This window comes from Telmatherina bonti (assembly GCF_933228915.1).
Source record: "Telmatherina bonti genome assembly, chromosome: 8".
NCBI classification, from domain to species: Eukaryota; Metazoa; Chordata; class Actinopteri; order Atheriniformes; family Telmatherinidae; genus Telmatherina; species Telmatherina bonti.
The window spans coordinates 19,923,463-19,942,451 of record NC_136626.1 but is presented as its reverse complement, the minus strand read 5'-3'; the positions used below and the strand labels follow the sequence as shown (position 1 = coordinate 19,942,451).

The 18,989-nt window shown below is 38.5% G+C and overlaps 1 protein-coding gene across 1 annotated transcript in view; it reads left to right on the top strand.

Moving 5' to 3' along the window:
• Nucleotides 1-18,989, top strand: part of negr1 (neuronal growth regulator 1) — a gene marked incomplete at both ends in the record, with an annotated part of 159,391 nt that overhangs the window by 68,040 nt on the left and 72,362 nt on the right. Inside the window, one exon of the mRNA XM_079245459.1 lies at nucleotides 13,963-14,088. Coding sequence (XP_079101585.1) covers nucleotides 13,963-14,088 — 126 coding nt within the window. The remainder of the gene's footprint in view (nucleotides 1-13,962; nucleotides 14,089-18,989) is intronic.

Here is an 18,989-nt window from a genome sequence, read left to right as displayed (position 1 = left end):
GTCTGTGAAGATACATGGCACCAGCTAAGAGTGAATGTGGCAGCTGACACATGCAAATAACAATAATCGTGCTAAATGCAAACGCCTTCAGTGCTTGTTGGTGTGCATAAACACGCATGCCACTCACCTGCACCAAGATGCAAATGCAAGCTCTGAGAATAATCACAAATCCTTCTTAAAATCTGAACCAGAGAGTGTTGCAAGTTCACAAACGTTCCTTTTTTCACGTTTTTTTTTTTTTTTTTTGACCAATTTGCATCTCTTCCTAAAATATCTTGTTTCTTTTGCATAACATGAATAAATCATGTATACATATTAATTTTTGAAGGCAGTTGCTTAATGGGTGAATAAAGCAGGACATTGCACATTGCTCATCGATGGCTGATTTAGAAGCCCACATGAGGAAGTGCCAAGAATATTTTAACAGAAAAAAAATGGAGTGTGGACACTGACTTTTCACTGACTTTTTTTTTTTTTTTTCAAAGTGAAATCTTATTTTCTGATGTGGGTTGTCATTCTTTGCATTGAATGTTGGATATTTATGGGACAATGGATTTCATTGGATGATGACAACATGATGACAACGTGTGAGTGCAACTTCTATAGGAATGACACCAAAAGCGGTTTGTCTGTTTTGATGCAGTACATATCAGGAGTGTGACAAACTGACGAGCAAAGGCCCTGTAAAGAGCAAAACCAAACACCTGCTGAGAGCAGACTTCTTTTCCTATGACTGAGTGAAGTGTGTGTCTGCTAGCTGCCAAATGCTTTCTCCCCATTAATCACGACCCAGGTTCTAAAGTTTGAACTCTGACCTTTACCGCTGCATCAAGGCGCAGTGACAGATGGAGGCAGAGCTCTGTGTCCTCACATCAAATCATCTAGCTCAGACACACACAGACTTAACACTACCCACATGTGGGCTGTTGCAATGCACAGAAAATCAGCCATAGGAAAGGTCGTTTGGTCACAAGTTGATATTTTGTAAAGCAGCATCATGGCTGGTTGTGTTTCCTTATAACAAGAAACTATTTGAAATTAGGTCTTTTTGTGCCTTTGCCTATCAGACACTACACAACTGACTGAAAATGCAGTGGTTGTGTTTGAGAATGACAACAAAAGAGCCAAAGTGAAGGAATTTTGTTTTTAAACAAGATGCTGTGGCTGAAAGATGCTGATACCATGAATAAATTAGATAGCTTTTCTTTGAATCACATGCCCAGTTCAGCCTTCCTATTGAAGATTAATTGCCTCTCACAAGGTACTGCAAAAAGTTCATTTTTATCAATTGATTTCCCTTAATTCTTCTGTTCGCACAAAAATACAAGAAATTGGTAACAAGCTCTTCATAATCACGCTTTGTGCATCATTAACTTCATGGGCAATTACTCATCACAAGTATTGGTGGTGACATTTGTGGAAGCATGTTATTTTTGCACCATTAGGTCATGACAGAATAATTATCAGAAATGAATGGTTAGTACAAGTTGAGCATTCATGGTGTCCATAGTTTGATCAGAGATCTGCTGGAGGTTGTTTCTAGCATGATAATTAGCTTTTAATATTCCTATTATATATTTATTATATATTTATATTTATATATTTACTATTCTTATTATATCAGGAAGATATAGTAATGCGTATTAATAATCATGCATAGATAATTAGTTTGTCGATTGCATATTGTACAAAAGCCAGTTAAACCTTACTTTCACTGTTAGAGGCATCACTTCCAACAAAAGCTTTCTTGCTGAAGTATCCCAGAATGTCAACATGGTTAAAATAGTTTTACTGTGATTTATTACCTGCACATTGACAGGAACATGTTTGAGACTTGTGGGACAATTGTCTGATGTAATACCTCTCTCAAAAGCTATCATCACCTTACCTGTATGTTATTGTTGCCTCGGTATTGGGGTAATTTTAGTTTCCATCAGAGATAGGAATTCTGGCTTGAATCCGAAAAAGAAGTGGGCCAATGAAATAAATGAAGAGTGAAAAAGAAATTTAGGATCACTGTTTTGGCATAATGGCCATAGATTTTTGCATTTAAAGTGATGCTGTAATGTCAAAGGTGGCTGTAAAACTACCACTGTGTCACGCCTGCAAGATAAACACTAAAATACTGTCTGCACCGGAAGTTAGTACAGCTGTGGATCTACACTGCATCATCAAACTGGACTAGTTTTCCAACACCATCACATACTCATTGCACCCTCAGGCGAATTCCTGCAGTACATTAATAAGGTAAATCACAGGATTCATCATGCATAATGATGCCATTATGGAATAATGTTCATCAACTAATGTGTACTTGCCAGGGATCTATTTGTGTCTCGACCCATTTGCTGACAGCTACAACTCCTCACTTCTCAGTCCTTTATTAGGGGATCAAGCTAGTATGCTACAAGGAGAAATCACTATATGAATAGATGCTAAAAAAAGAATAAGAATAAACTTCATCAGGCAATAGGGCCCTGCCATTCCAGCATTTAGTCTATCTTCTCTGCTGCTTCTGGGCTCTAATAAATGGAAAGAAAAAGAAAACACAATGTTTTTTTGTTTTTTTCCTCCAAATGTTTTTATTGCTTTTTATTATTGGCGTGTGCTTGTATGTGTGTTTGTTGAAAAATGGAGATTGATATGTTTAATAACACACTGAGAAGTACAGCAGGTGATATTGAATGTGTGGCTTTAGTGACTTTCAAAGATTATGGGCTCAGAGTCATTTTTTTTTTTTTTTTTTTTTTTAATGAAAGTTGGAATAATGCAAGGAAGAGGATTATGCACCACAGTTAGATGTTCGGCATAACCAGGACAGCCGAAATAAAGAGCCACCGTCAGCAGTTAACGCTGTGTCTTTTAGTCTTGCTGGAAGGAATATAGTCGAGAGAGCTCAGGCACTCAGTGAGCAGCCTGACTTCCTCAATGCACAGCGACAAATATATATACCTCAAGATATCAGGCTATGATTCTGCTGGCATGCAGAAATTCTGTTACATCTTCATAGTTTAAACACAGTGTATATAGATAAAAGACATGCAGGCCTGGAGAAGTCTTATAGGCAAGATACTAATGTATGTGAAATGTTCATTACACACCTGCACTTCTCCCTGCATTTTGCAAACCAATTAAAAGTACATCCTATCATTTAAGGAGCCTTTCTGCACACATGAAACCAGCAGTAAATACACTTAGGGCCATTAAAACAGGGGAGAATGTGTCATTTCTCTTGCAGCACCCTCTGCTCAGGCATAAACACAGACACACTTCATCTCGTCACTATCCTCACCAGGCATTTTATTAGTCACCCGTCAATTACTGGGCAGGTTTTGAAGATTAGAATAGAGTAAACTGATTGAGCTTTAAAGCCTTGATATGCTGAAGTAACACACAAAGACACGTCTTTACAAGAGGAGACTAAGAACGACAACAAAGAGGCTTCTGCAGCCTCTAAGGCTGCAAGTTTCTGTCTAAAGCAGTAATCAGAACTTCATCTCCAATAATGGCAGATTTGTTTCTTCTTGGATGAACTTTTCCCAAATTTAAGTACGACAAATGAACTGTGCCTGCTTTATGACACTGCAAATGAAGTTAATCCCTTTGAGTAATATAATCTGTCACTGTTTATGTTTAGTTTCCGCATCTGACACGTAATTAACAGACTTGAAATCGGTTATTTTATGCCACGTATCACAAGGAGGGGGAATTGAAAACCTTTAGGAACAGCTTTGTTGGAAATCTTTCATTACTCAGGTTTATATTACAGCCCAGAAACACAAGTTTATTTTAGAGGTAAATCATAATCCATCCATATTAGTGTCATCTCAACAACCTGCAATATGGGGAAGTTTAGAATAAGTAATTTTAGAATTGTAATGAGCTATTCAAATATCTCTCCTCTGGATCAAGCAAAGCTGAATAATAACATTCAAATCTGCCTCTAATCCAATTCCAAAATGCTGCATGCCTCTGATTAAAGAATATCTGTCCCCAGGTCAGTAAACATCTATGTTTTATATTTTATTATATTATATAATGTTTGGAAAGGAAATATTCTTGGGGCATTTACAACACTGCTCTCCGTTTAAAGTGTGTGCTTAAAAAAAGAATGACTATCTACTTTTTCTCCTCTTCTTCTCTTGCTTTTCCTTATTTCTCCTGTCTCATTGCCCACACTGCTGTGCACTACAACAAGTGGCCTGGCTTCCCCTGTGGGCTCTAATTGGAAAGCTTGATGGCAGTGGGTTTAGCTAATAATGGGGTTCTGCAATTTTTGTAGCAGAAGTCGTCCTGGAAAGGCCTGTCAGGCTTCATCGAAGGAGCCCAGTTGTGTGCACCCCACTCGGATGCCACAGAAGAAAACCGTGCATTTTAATAGTGCAACTCTAAGCATTTCAGTAATTCAAGGTGGCATCATTAAGGGTTTATTTATTCACCTGAAGCGTCTTTCAGGAGGGAGATGATGTCACCTAGATCAGCTGTGGCAGCTCACACTCTGGACCTCCTGCAGGGCTGGAGTAGGTGAATTAGAGAAGAGTGGGCAAACATGACAAACAGAGCATTGTTCAGGATTTAGCAAGGAAGAAAGACACAACGTTGTGTAGCTAGGTGTTGTGTGAGGCATTATAATGTTCTGTAGTGGAACAGGGTAACACACTCACAACTTTGCCAAAAGCAGAGGCATGAAAGGGAAAAACATAGGCCTGAGAGATGAGTGTCAGAAAGACGAATAATGAACTTTGTAGGTTTTCAAGTTAATTTTGAAACCAATATTTCAACTTCATCCACATACAAAGGCAAAATCAGCTCAGTGAAAACAAATACTTTGACATGTTTTCTAAATCGTACTTGTGTGTGTATGTATATACATATGTATGTATTTATGTATGTATGTATGTATAGATAGATAGATAGATAGATAGATAAATAGATAGATAGAACTAAAAAAAAAACAAATTATAGGATTGAATTTCTTTTTCTCTGCAAACTCGACATGCTGCAAACCACAACACATGAAACACCATCACTTAAATGGGGAGTCTTCAACACATTTGCATCTGCCATCCATTTTACATAATCACTTAGTAAATCACCTGCTAATCGTGGTTCAGCCCTACAAGCAAAACTCTAGATTGCACATGCAGTTTACTACTCACAACTTGAGAAGTTAGTATATCTGGTTCTTCATACTTTTTTTTTTTTTTTTTAATTTGATGAAACTATGCATTTGAGGTCCACTACAGTGCCTTATTGGAAGTTCATTGGGTCAGGGTATTTTACTGGTACCCTCCAAAGTGATGGACTGGCATTTATAGAACTGACTTGAGAACCCTGGACACATAAACTGCAGAAACTGTCTGTGATTTCATTCTTATCAGACCGAGGTGCAACTTTTTTTTTTCTGATTGGAATGTCTCTTCAAAAACTGTTTGAAATTCTCCCCAGAATGTGAGCAAAAGCTATAATGTGGTTTGGCTTGATGTGGATTTAATATTTGATCCTAGTTTCACCATCAGGCTGTTAAGAAAGAGGTTTAATGCTGTCAAGTGATATAATGGTGGGCATTAAATCCATTCTCTAGCGTCATCTCCGATGCAAGGTCAACATCGTGCCTTTGCAGCTGTGCTGACACAACTTTGTGCACAAAGTGACTTGAATAATATCAACAATAGCAGTTAAGAAATTTCACTGGAGGCTGTTTTGCTTTGCAAGCCAAGCTCTGATCGGATACCCACCTATAGTATCGGACCTGCTTTTGGATGTTTTTCTCACAATGAAGAATAATTCATGGAAGGATCATATTTTTTCTATTTAATGTACTCAAAGTCATATGATTATTTATTTTTCCTTTAAAAAAAAGAAAAACAAAAAACATCCAAAATTAACTTAAGGGCTCAGATAGCTTGATGGTGTCTTACTATTATAGGTAGTGAAGATGTGAAACAGGAGCACTTGTCGGTCTTTGGTGAATAGCATACTCTTTAATTATTCATACACACCCCCAGTTGACAATAAAGTTTTTTCATGTTGTACTGTCCAAAGTTTGACTGTTGACATATTGATCTTCTATTCTGTTCAGCCAAACCTGGTGTCAGTCCATGTTATTTGGTAAAGTAAGTATGCTGCAGTAGCTTAAAGCAGAAAAACAGAGGGCTCTTCATCTAAACCTTTCAAAGGCTCTCAGTCCCTGCCAGGGGGAGATAGGATCAGGAGACAACCCCAACATTTTCAATTTTGTGCTATCAGACACTGAGGAGATGTGTCAACACTAGGGTCCTACAGCAAGTAAACACAGGAGTCTGACAAGCAATAACCTCGATTCCACATCACCTCCGGTCCTCTCTCACTGAAGGTCCTCCATGTTCATCTAATTTAGATCCACATCTGTTGATCAAAAATGACCTCTATCCCCTCAGAAAACAGCAAACTTCAGAGCTAAGAATGTTTTCATGGGCACTCCCTGGTGCCATTGTGGGTAATGGATGTGAGATAGTCGGTCAGTACAGACTGAGGTGGTGCCATCTCTGAGTCAACACTTTGTTCCTTTGGGCCTCAGAGGTTTCAGTAATGTGTGCAAGGACTTTTAATGGTTCTCTAATCTCTATTTGATTGTAAAACCTCTTGAATACAATTAGAATAACTAAATACATTAAGTTTTTATACGTTAAATGCTTGTTATAGATAATTCATTGACAGTTTTTATATCAACAAAGGGTCCAGTCAAGGCTGTATTATTTTTCTTTTCTTCAGCCTTATTGCACTGTACATGAGAAATAAGACAAGTTGTTATTAAATGTACTTTCTCAATGATAAGAATGCTGTTTTTACTCAGACTGTCTAATCTTTACCTAATTCTTTGGACTGTGGTCCATAATAGAAAGCAGGTTCATGGCCGGGGAATCAGTGAAAGTGCAGAGTTCAATGACAAAGAGACCATGTGACTGAAAAATGTTGGTGGTCCTAAAGAGGAACTCTGGAAGTTGTCGAATCAACTTTTCCTTTGTTGTTTTTTAGCAAGCATCAGGCGGTATCAGAGAATAGAATAGTTGGACCCAGATGACTGAGAATCCATTACTGTATAGCACAGTCCACTGCCAAAAAGCTCCCTCTGAGATTCAAATCTCGCAGATTAAAATAGCAGCTCATAAGCCTTTGCGTGTGTACGGCGGTGCACATGCCCCTGCATGTGTGTTCAATGAAATGTGTTTAAATGCCTTTGTGGGTGGCAGCATGTGTGTCTCTGTGTTTTCAGCAGCCTAAATACAGAAGCTTTTAACATCAAAGCTCCAAGAGGATTTAAGTGCCTTAAAACTTGCCAATTATGATTGTAAGTGATGTCCAGCAGGGACTGCTGATGAGCTGCCCTCAATAGAAAAGAGTTTTTTTTTTCGCCTTAAACACACCCTTTCCAAGCTTATCTGGATTTAAAATACACAGCTTCCAAAGGGCCTTGAGTCTTGTGTAGTTTTACATAGTATAATTTATTTTGGTAAACAGAAAAAAAGAGATGTGATTTAGTAAAAGTAACTCTTTTAGACAACACCAATCGGATGAAGCTGCTCCTCAACTTAGTCAAGGATCTTCATTCTAGCATTGATTGATCAACAAAAGTTAAATGGACATCCACGCCATGATGCATCAATGCTTTCAATAATGATACATGTATACACCCAATGTAGGACTTTAAGATCCTTAAGCAGGATCTCGTGGTTGGCTAATTAATATGTTGACACGGACTTAAATATAGAAATGCTCATCAACACGTACTTCTAATGTATATTTTCCAACACAGCTTATCATTAACTGGGGTTATCGAGATTTTTCTTGCTGTTCTAATGTTATATTATTCTTACAGTGTTGAGAATCCCTAAATTAGCTCTTGCATTTGTGCATAGACATGTATATTATTCTTTTTCTTTTCTATTTTTTTCTATATGAAACCTGTTACAGCACCATATCATGATAAATATTTACCCACAATTCTTTACGGTATTTACGGTATTCTTGACAGGACAAGTGGCTGACGTTGCGGTAATGTATTGTCATTTCCTGTTTCCCTAGCGTGTATCACTGCGGATTGCTACGAGCCGTTGGCTCCTTTAACTTCTTTCTAACTTCTATCTATTGTTAACCAACCACTCACTTTAGCGCACAATATCTTCCCAAACCACTGTTCTATATGTTGCATTTATTTTTGGGATCTTTGGCTTTCTGTTTACTGACTTAAACAGCTCAAGCACTCGGTTTTAGCAGGGCTGCTAGCTCTCTTCCCACACCCCGGTCTCCTGCCTTTTCTTGCTCGGTGTGTCTGATGTTTAGCTACTCCTCCGCCTCCTTTAGTGATAACGGTAGGTGTATTAAGTGTAGCAGCTTGGCAGCTTTGGAGGCGAGGCTCTGCGAGTTAGAAGCCCAGCTCCGCACTCAGTTAGGGAAGCAGTTAGTCAGCAAGCCCCCATTAGCCAGTGCGGAGCTACCAGCCAGGGCAGCCATCCCTAGCCGTCCCTCAGCAGTTCCCGTGCAGCCGGGAGCCGAGGCGGGCTGGACGACGGTCAGGCGGAAGCGTAGCCCCAAACCAAAACCCACTGGCCACCACCGACCTGTTCACGTTTCTAACAGATTTTCCCCGCTCGGCGACACACCCGCTGAGGCAGAAACCCTGATTATAGGTAGTTCCATAGTCAGAAACGTGGCACTAGAGACACCGGGGACCATAGTCAAATGCATTCCTGGGGCCAGAGCGGGCGACGTCGAATCGTATTTGAAACTGCTGGCTAAGGCTAAACGTAAATACCGTAAGATTGTAATTCACGTCGGCGGTAACGACACCCGGTTACGCCAATCGGAGGTCACTAAAATTAATGTTGCTTCGGTGTGTAACTTTGCCAAGAGCATGTCGGACTCCGTAGTTTTCTTTGGTCCCTTACCAAATTTAATCAGCGATGACATGTTTAGCCGCATGTCAACTTTCAACCACTGGTTGTCTAGGTGGTGTCCCGATAACAACGTGGGTTTTATAGATAATTGGAGCGCTTTTTGGGGAAAGCCTGGTCTTATTAGGAGAGATGGCATCCATCCCACATTGGATGGAGCCGCTCTCTTATCTAGCAATATGGACTCTTTTATTAGTCAGCTAAATTGACAACTCAGGGTTGGGACCAGGAGGCAGAATTGTAGTCCTACACACTTTTCTGCAGCTTCCCACCTGCCGCCGCCCACCCAAAACCCCATTCCGACCTTATACAACTTCCCAGCAGTAAGAATTAAACAACACAAAAACACTCCTCGGGTTAATCGTGAAAACCTCATAAAAATAAAAACAATGGATCTAATAAAATCTGAAAATAAGACAATAAAGTGTGGCCTACTGAATATCAGATCCCTCCTAAATAAGTCTTTATTAGTCAATGACTTGATAGGTGATCACCACATTGATTTATTCTGTCTTAAGGAAACCTGATTACAGCAAGAGGATTATGTTAGTATTAATGAAGCTACGCCAGCTAACTATTTAAACTTTCACATTCCTAGAACTACAGACAGAGGAGGAGGTGTTGCAGCTATTTTTAAGTCAGAATTTTTAATTAATCCTAAGCACAAAACTAACTATAAATCCTTTGAATTCCTGACATTAAATTTATCTCATCCAAAATGGAATTCAGAGAAACCGCTCCTTTTAGCATTAGTGTATCGCCCACCTGGACCTTACTCTTACTTACCGAATTCTCTGATCTCTTGTCTGAATTAGTGCTGACTACTGATAAGGTCATTGTATTAGGTGATTTTAATATTCATGTTGACGATGAAAATGATAGTTTAAACATTTCCTTTAGCTCTATTCTAAACTCAATTTGGTTTTCACAAAATGTCAATGGTGCCACTCACTGTCATGGTCACACTCTTGATCTTGTTCTAACATTTGGTATTGAGACTGATAAGCTCAAAGTATTTCCTCAAAACCCTGTCTTGTCCGATCACTTCTTATTAACCTTTGAATTCACTTCATTTGATTACTCACTGACCAAAAATGAATTCTACTATAGTAGATGTTTATCAGACAATAATATTACAAAATTTAAACAATCAATTGAATAAATTTTTTCACCTCTACCATGTGTTAGCATGACTGAGAGTCCCCCTTTAAGTCTTACTCCTGCTCAGATTGATCAACATGCTGATACTATAACAGCTTCAATGCGTACAATCTTGGATGATGTTGCCCCCCTAAAGAAGAAGAAATTAGGTAAGATTATGAAGGCTCCCTGGTTTAATTCCCAGCTTCAAGCTCTAAAACAGGCGTCAAGACGTTTGGAAAACAGATGGCGTTCATCAGGACTAGAGGAGTCTCACTTAACCTGGAAAGAAAGTTTAATTGTATACAAAAAAGCCTTACGTACAGCAAGAACAGCTTATTATTCATCATTGATAGAAGAAAACAAAAACAACCCTCGGTTTCTTTTCAGCACTGTAGCTAGGCTTACTAGGAGCCGGAGCGCTGTGGAGCCACGTATTCCTTTCTCACTTAGCTGTGATGATTTCATGTATTTTTTCAGGAATAAAATTGACACTATTAGAGATCAAATCCACAATATTCTTCCTCCTACTTGTAATGTTGAGCCTGTTGTGGTCTCCGAAGCATCCTTAGAACCAGGATCTGACTTGTGTCTAAATAGTTTCTGTCCTGTCCAACCCTCTGAATTAACTAAAATAATAGCTTCATCTAAACCATCCACCTGTATCTTAGACCCTCTCCCAACGAGCCTCTTTAAGGACATTTTCCCTTTAATTAATACATCACTACTAAATCTTATCAATATGTCTTTAGTGACAGGATATGTACCACAATCATTTAAAACTGCTGTAATCAAGCCTTTACTTAAAAAGCAATCTCTGGATCCAGAGGTGATAGCAAATTATAGACCTATATCTAACCTCCCGTTTATGTCCAAAATTCTGGAGAAAATAGTTTCAGCTCAGCTACATGCCCACCTGAGCAGAAATAATTTATGCGAGGAGTTTCAGTCAGGATTTAGAGCTCATCATAGCACTGAGACGGCATTGGTGAAAGTTACTAATGACCTTCTTATGGCCTCAGACAAAGGACTTGTGTCCGTACTTATCTTGCTTGATCTTAGTGCTGCATTTGATACAGTCGATCATAACATTCTGTTACAAAGACTAGAACAGGTGATTGGAATTACAGGTACAGCGTTAAGCTGGTTTAAATCATATTTATCTGATAGACTTCAGTTCGTTCATGTAAATGACAAGTCCTCCTCACAAACTACAATAAGTCATGGAGTTCCTCAAGGTTCTGTACTTGGACCAATACTCTTCACGCTATATATGCTCCCTTTAGGCAAAATTATTAGACAGCATGGAATAAACTTTCATTGTTATGCAGATGATACTCAAATATACTTATCCTTTAAACCAGATGAAACAAATCAGCCCAATAGGCTACAAAATTGTGTCATAGACATAAAGACTTGGATGTCTAGAAATTTTCTCCTCTTAAACTCAGATAAGACTGAAGTAATTCTCGTTGGATCTGAAAAACTCAGAGCTAAATTTTCCGGTTTTGTAATGAACCTGGATGGCATTACTTTAGCTTCCAGTGCTACAGTGAGAAACCTTGGAGTAATATTTGAGCCTGACCTGTCCTTTGGCCCACATATTAAGCAGGTTACTAAAACAGCCTTCTTTCATTTACGTAATATAGCCAAAAATTAGGGACATTCTGTCTCAGAGTGATGCAGAAAAACTGGTTCACGCTTTTGTTACTTCGAGACTAGATTACTGTAACTCTCTATTACTGGGCTGTCCTAAATATGCCCTGAAAAGCCTTCAGCTGATCCAGAATTCTGCAGCCAGAGTCCTGACCAGAACCAGCAGGAGAGATCATATTTCTCCAGTTTTAGCCTCTCTTCATTGGCTGCCTGTTGAATCTAGAATAGAATTTAAAATCCTTCTCCTTACATATAAAGCCCTCCACAACCAGGCACCACTATATATCAAAGACCTCATTGTTCCTTATATACCAAGCAGAGTACTTCGTTCGCAGACTGCAGGCTTACTTGTGGTTCCTAGAGTCTCAAAGAGCCGAGCAGGAGGCAGAGCCTTTGGTTATCAGGCCCCTCTCTTATGGAATAAGCTCCCAGTTAGTGTTAGGGAAGCAGACACCCTCCCCACCTTTAAGACTAGGCTGAAGACTTATCTTTTTGATAAGTCCTATAGCTAGGGATGGTTAGCATCCCTTAGTTATGCTGCTATAGGTTTAGACTGCTGAGGGACATTTCCTGATACACTGCGCTTCTTTCTTTTTCTCTTTATCTCTCTCTTTTATCTCCCCCCCCCAATAACAGTGTTGCATCATTAACATGTATGTCTCCTGTCTCAGCAGGTCTCCCTGGCCGGGAGTAGCAGTTCCTGTTGTCTGTTGTCTTTCTGTCCTCTTCCCCCCACACAGCAGAGGCAGATGGCTGCCTGTCCTAAGCCGGGTTCTGCCGGAGGTTTCCTTCCTGTTAAAAGGGAGTTTTTTTCCTTCCCACTGTCGCCAGTGTGCTTGCTCAGGATGGGAGATTGAGTTGGACTCAACTCAATCTGTTGGTTTCCTTATATAGGCTATTATGAATTGGCCTTCATTATGTTTTCCCCTCTGTCTGTAAAGCGTCTTGAGATGGCATTGCCGTGATTTGACGCTATATAAATAAAGTTGAATTGAATTGAATTGAATTGAATTGAATTGAAATTGAATTGAATGTTTCATAGCTGTATGGTTTTAGAAAATGTTGTGCTTTGAAAGAGAAGCAATGTTCTGACAGCTTTGTTTCCACAAAGCAAAGTATGAATAGAGTGAACTTGACTATTTTTAATCACCTCAGTGACTTGATTTATAAGTGTAAAACATGCATCATGAAAAGCATGTCTGAGTTTTTCAAAGCTATGCAATCACATAATGGACATGCTTGTAAATGAAGACCTAAATTGTCGATAATGTGAGTAGACAGTAAGACAAAAACATGACAAGATCATGTGCCATCACAGATCTACTGAAAATGATAAATATATTATAATATGGAAGACAATCATTTCTAGACAGTTAGACTTTGAGTAAGACTGCAGCTTCTTCTATCTTTTTCATTTGTAATGGAGGCTGCTTTCTACTCGCCCAGATGCATTCTCAGGTACTACAATTTGTTATCAATTTATCACCTGTTGTCCTCCATATCTTACATTTCCCCTTTATCCCACTAGATCCTCTTATGCTAACAGTGTGTTGAGGATCAAAGCAGGACAGACAAACCATTTCGGCATTTTACATTAGGTCTGTTTCAGCAAACCACTGACAAAATGAACTAACTGCAGCATGCTATGAAATATAATCATGGGAGCAAGGGAGTATAGTTATTTAAGTCTTTAATTAGTCTGTCAGCTGAACAAATACGTTTCACTCTGGTGGTAAAATGAAAAAAATGTTTTTGAGTTAAAAGCCAATCACTTTTTTAGTCTGTGTTAGAACATACAGGAAACTCTTTGAGGTGGGTTAACACACATGTAATGGCCTAATCGGTTTTCATATCAAGGCTCATTTCCACCTGCTTAACTTACACTATCTGTATGCAGTCTTATGTAACTTCAGTCATGACTGAAAATGTCATCTGAGCAGTCTGGTTGGAGTGAATGGCAAAGAAAGACACTCCCTGACAGAGAATACTTTGCAAAGTGGGTTCGTGTGAATTCTACATTCAGTAAAATTAATGGACATTTGACAGTTAAATGTTTTTCTTGACTAACAAATGAAACCTTGGTCATTTTTCACCATAAGAGTATCTGATTTAAGTAACTGCTTCCTTTTGTCTAATGACATCTTCCATACAGATGACATTGGTGCATGTGCAACAGATTTCAGCATGAAACTGTAATTTTGTTTCTGTGTTTTGTCCCATTTTGTTCTTGCAGTTCCTCCCAAGATATACGACATTTCCTCTGACATCACGGTGAATGAGGGCAGCAATGTGTCCCTCATCTGCACAGCCAGTGGGAAACCTGAGCCAACCATTTCCTGGAGACACATAACCCCATTAGGTGAGTTCACCCGGCCTCTCACATATGCTAATGAATGAACGGATGGGTGAGTGGAGGGATGGATGGGTGAGCAGAGAGAGGAAATGAGGAAGCATAGACCGGATCAATAAGTAACTGTATGAGAAGGAGGATGTACAGCTAGTTATGTTGCAGAGGGAGAGTAAGGAAAGGGAAGAGAGAGACAAAAGGATAAGATGTATTTACAAAAGAACCATCGCATTACAATGTGGCTATAAAAGGGGGTTAGAAGCCTTTTACCAGTTGCATGAATCCCTATCAAATATTTTGATTAGTGTTTAGGTGTTGTTGGAAATTTTCAGCTCTTGTCACTCAAATTTACTCTGGCAAATGTTAAACTACCATTTGGGGAGCATTACAGATTGCATCTGTGTTGTAGTTAACACTGGAAACACACAACTAATTAATTTCTTTAAATCTCAAATCCTTCCTTTGAAAACTCATTCCAAAGCATTTAAGTGTCACTGCAAAGCCCCCGCCCAGTCACTTCTAGTCCTCCCTAATTTTCATATTAATGGATTAGAGCACACAGTGCTTATCTGATAGCTGTGAGGATGACTGCATTTATCTTATAGCTGTCAACCCCCCCCCCCCCCCCCCCCCCCCCCCCCCCCCCCCCGCCCGCCTGCCTGCCTGCCTGCCTCTCTGGTGCGGTTGCCCCGATTTCGTTAGGGGAGTTTTCAGAAGATGATCAAAAGAGCCATCCTCAGAGTCCAAGTGGCAGTCACTCGTGCTACTTTGAAGTGTCCACACTTTGAAGTATGCCAGGGAAGGAAATGATATGCTGGTCAAATGAAAGGGCTCGCAACTAAATGTAATCACAGACTGTCTCCCAGCATATCAGAAAAGAAGCTATTTGCCATGGGATCTTTGAGCTAGCTGTTGTAAGGGTGATTTGTCCTAAAGATGTGGTACAACTGTAAGGTTGTAAGAGGCTGATTACCTATCGATGGAATCCCATTAACTCTCTTAGATATGCAGAGCAGTCTGCCCCAACCAGTGTGCAGGAAGCTTTAATATGCAGTCACTGCGTATGGTCATAAAAAAAGATGTAATTGACAGTAGATGTGAGGTTTTAACTTGCATGCTTGCTTCATGACATGTAATAGTTAAAACAGTTCCTGTAATTACTGTACTATGCACTAAACCTAATCTAGGCTCCGTTTCCTTTGCCAACATAAACCAGATGAAGTCATTTATGTTAACATGTTAAAACATTATTGGAAATATATATATATTTTTTAGGCAAAGACATTCTGTACCAAACTAACTAACAAGCTGAAAACCGCTTTTATTCTGCAACAGAACCCAAACCTTCTTGAGAAATATTTTTTTCGTTTATGTAGTCTTCAGGAATAGTTTTCAAGGCTTCTTGAATGATGCTCCAAAGTTCTTCTTAGGATGTTTAAGATCTACTGCTTCAGATTTTCAGTCCAGTATTCAGTCCAGCCATTTTGGCTTTTCTCCATTACTGTTCCTTCAGAATGGAGAACATTTATTATAAGACCCCAGCCAACAGGGTATAGATCAGCTAAAGTTCTAGATGCATTCTCAGGTCCTGCGTTAAAGCTTTACTCGATTAGCACTTTTTCTCTTAAGACCATCACTTGGGGCTTATGTCCAGTTTTTCTCACATCTTTGTGGGACACGCTGCACATGGTGCTGAGATATGCTGAGCTTTCAGCCATGTTGGTGAAAAAAAAACTATTTAATACCTGTCAAACTTTGCTGTCTTTGGCATTTTCTGTTGCTGCAACAAAGGAAATGGGAGCAAATTATGTGTTCTGTCATTCTGCTTGTTACAAAATGCATAAAAGTACAATTTATTTATTCTTCCATCTATCCATCCTCTGTCTTTGAGAGCCTATCCCATCTGTTGCTTGGCAAGAGGCAGGGTCTACCTCAGCCAGGTCGTTTATATATATATATATATATATATATATATATATATATATATATATATATATATATTTGTTTTGCTGAGTTTTTTTATGTGTACAGACTATCCTTTTTTTTTTTTTTTTTTTTTTTTCCCGAAAGTTTGGAACTTTCTTCTTTTAAAGATCGCTGCTAAGAAACAAAACAAACACATTCCTCTGAATGGTCATGTACAGAGAGTGGACTGGAAATGAGTAAAAACAGGACCAATGCCCAAAGAAAAAACTTTGAAAAACCTTTAAAAAACCTGGTGAACTATTGCTCAAGACTACTTGAAAAGATTACCAAAATGTCTGACTGCTTGGAAGCAAAATGGGAGGAAATAAGCAGTGACTCATGCTTTTCTCTTTTTTTGCACAGTTCTGTATTTAGAAGTAGATGCAAAATATCAATTTAAACTTGTAGTTATGGCTCTCCAAAGACTGAACATAAATGTTTTTATCTCGCTTAGAAGTTAGTTTAGTGCTGAAGTTTATCCTCTTGTGGCTGAGGTGTTTTATAAAAACAAACACTAAGAAAATAAAAGTTAAACTTGTCATTCCAGGGTTGCAAAGTAAACATGAAAAGAAGACCAGCTGTTTTACATATGAAGACAAGAATAATAAAAAACCTATAAATATCCCTGCTCAAGACGTCTGTCACCTGTGGCATAGCAAGTGACTGTGCATTGCAGCTCTTTACATAAACACTTTACCTCTTAAAATTGAGCTCTTTTATATTCAGTGCATCTTGTGGCTTTCTTTGGCATGAGGTCAAGCAGGTGCAATCCCTGTAAAGTGCCAAACATGTCTACCTGACAGATTTTCTTTTCTTTTTTTTTTTCCACCTCTTGAATACTCAGCCATTTTGGAATGGGGTGTTTTTTTTTTTTGTTGTTTTTTTTTTACACTGTAGATAGCTATGCTGCAGCAGTCAGTGAAGTTTGACAGAATGATAAATTGCCCTGACTGACTGTCAAGTTTCTATTCCCACTCCAACTGTTTTGTGTTTGCATTTTCACCCTTTTCTCCTTCCTGCCAACCAGCAAACTGCCAGCTAATAATAAAACGTGTGTATCCAGTGAAGTGTGGCCATAAACTGTTTATTGAGACAATAATTTGGCTTAGTATGTGTGCGATTAAAAAGTGGATATTGTTATATTGTTCTTCAATTACAGGGAGGCAAACTGAAACACGAAGAAACGATGCATATATATATATATCTGAGCTTTAATGGTTTAAGGAGAGTTGTGTGTAATGGTTTAATTAGCCAAGTGAATTTTGTGCTTGACACAGATGTCCTCTGAAATTTGGGATAATTGCTGCACGATGAGGGTGCTTATAACTTCAAGTCCTGTTAAAATGCTCCTATAAACTTGTAAAAAGTAGATGTGGAAATTGAATATGTGTATTTTCTTCTATCAAATACTGCGGGTGCTTTTATACAAGGATCAGACCCTTTAACTATCTCACTCTTGTGTTCCAGTTTCCAGTTTATATATATATATATATATATATATATATATATATATATATATATATATAATATATATATAATATATGTATATATGTGTGAGTATATAAGTTGAGCGCATGTTAGTGCAAACATTCCTTTCCTTGCAGCTGCTCCCCCAACTCCCAGCTGCTTTAAAACAGGGTCTAAAGCAACTTGTGCGGTTAAATAAAACACATACTTGAAAGGGAAACACCATTAGCCGATGTACATTAGAATAATCCCAGAAGCCACTCTGTCACTGTTAATTCAGCTCTTTACATTCCTGCATACTGTACTGCTAAAGCTTAGAGTTGCATGGGTGACAAGCCAGCCTTTCAGGGTAGTGCCTACATATGAAGTACAGAGCTGCTATTCCTTACCACTCCATCATAGGTCATAGGAAAGAGAGAATTGGGAAGGGGGGGGGGGGTGAAATAGCCTTTAGCATGGTCTATTTCAATCTGGTTCGGTTGTGTGGATGGCAGGGGAAATTGCTTTGATAAGCTTTTTCCATTGAGATTTGAATCCATGGGATGGAGGTGTGACCTTTGAAAAGGCTGACTAGAATACAAGAGTACATATTTGATTTTTTTTTTTTTTTTTTTATGTGATAGGACTTAGCTGGGACTTTTTTATCTCTCTTTTCAAGCAGTTACTTTACATAAATCCTTACTATATATGTTTTGTTGTTTTTCTTTGCGAACTATCCTCTTCAAACAACACGCTGAGGAAAGAGCCAACTGTAGCACTTTAACTGACTCCAAATAAAACTTATTCCTGGGCTCAGTAAGAGCGGTACCTGTAGTGGAGTGCTGCAGCTCACACAGTGTCTGAGAGAATGGTATTATAAATTATACAAACCTGACTTATTGCTGCGTATCTTAAATTGTGCCGGCTGTTTGATGCAGGAATTTGGCAGTTTTAAAACAGATACAAAACATGATACAGGTCATCTGTTCGTCAAAGATCTCTGAGTTAATTTATCCTTTTCACGCATGGCCCTGTAGTGGACACCTATTTACAAGCTTTTTTTTTCTTGCATTTTCATAAATGAGGATGGTATTTTTGTAAATAAACCACTTCAGTAGATGTTAGTGAGTCATCCAATACGTTTCCACTCCCTGGAGAATAAATAAATATATGATATAACTGAACATAATGTAATTCCGCATGTTTGCCTTTGCAATAAATAAGAAAAAAAATGATACAGCTATATTTTATAGAAGATTTACATAATATGATTATGATTGTATATTATTTTATAAGTATTTTGTAGAATAAATTCAAATAAATCATAAATCATGAATAAATTCTAAATATCATTTCTAAATTCTAAATAAAGAAAAAAGTATCATTGGATATGCCTGTAGAGGTTAAATACTGTATTAAAAATGTTGTGTTGTTTTTTATTAATTGATGCATGAAAAGGTTAAAGTTAACTCATAGTTTGCAAGTTATGTACATTTCAAAGA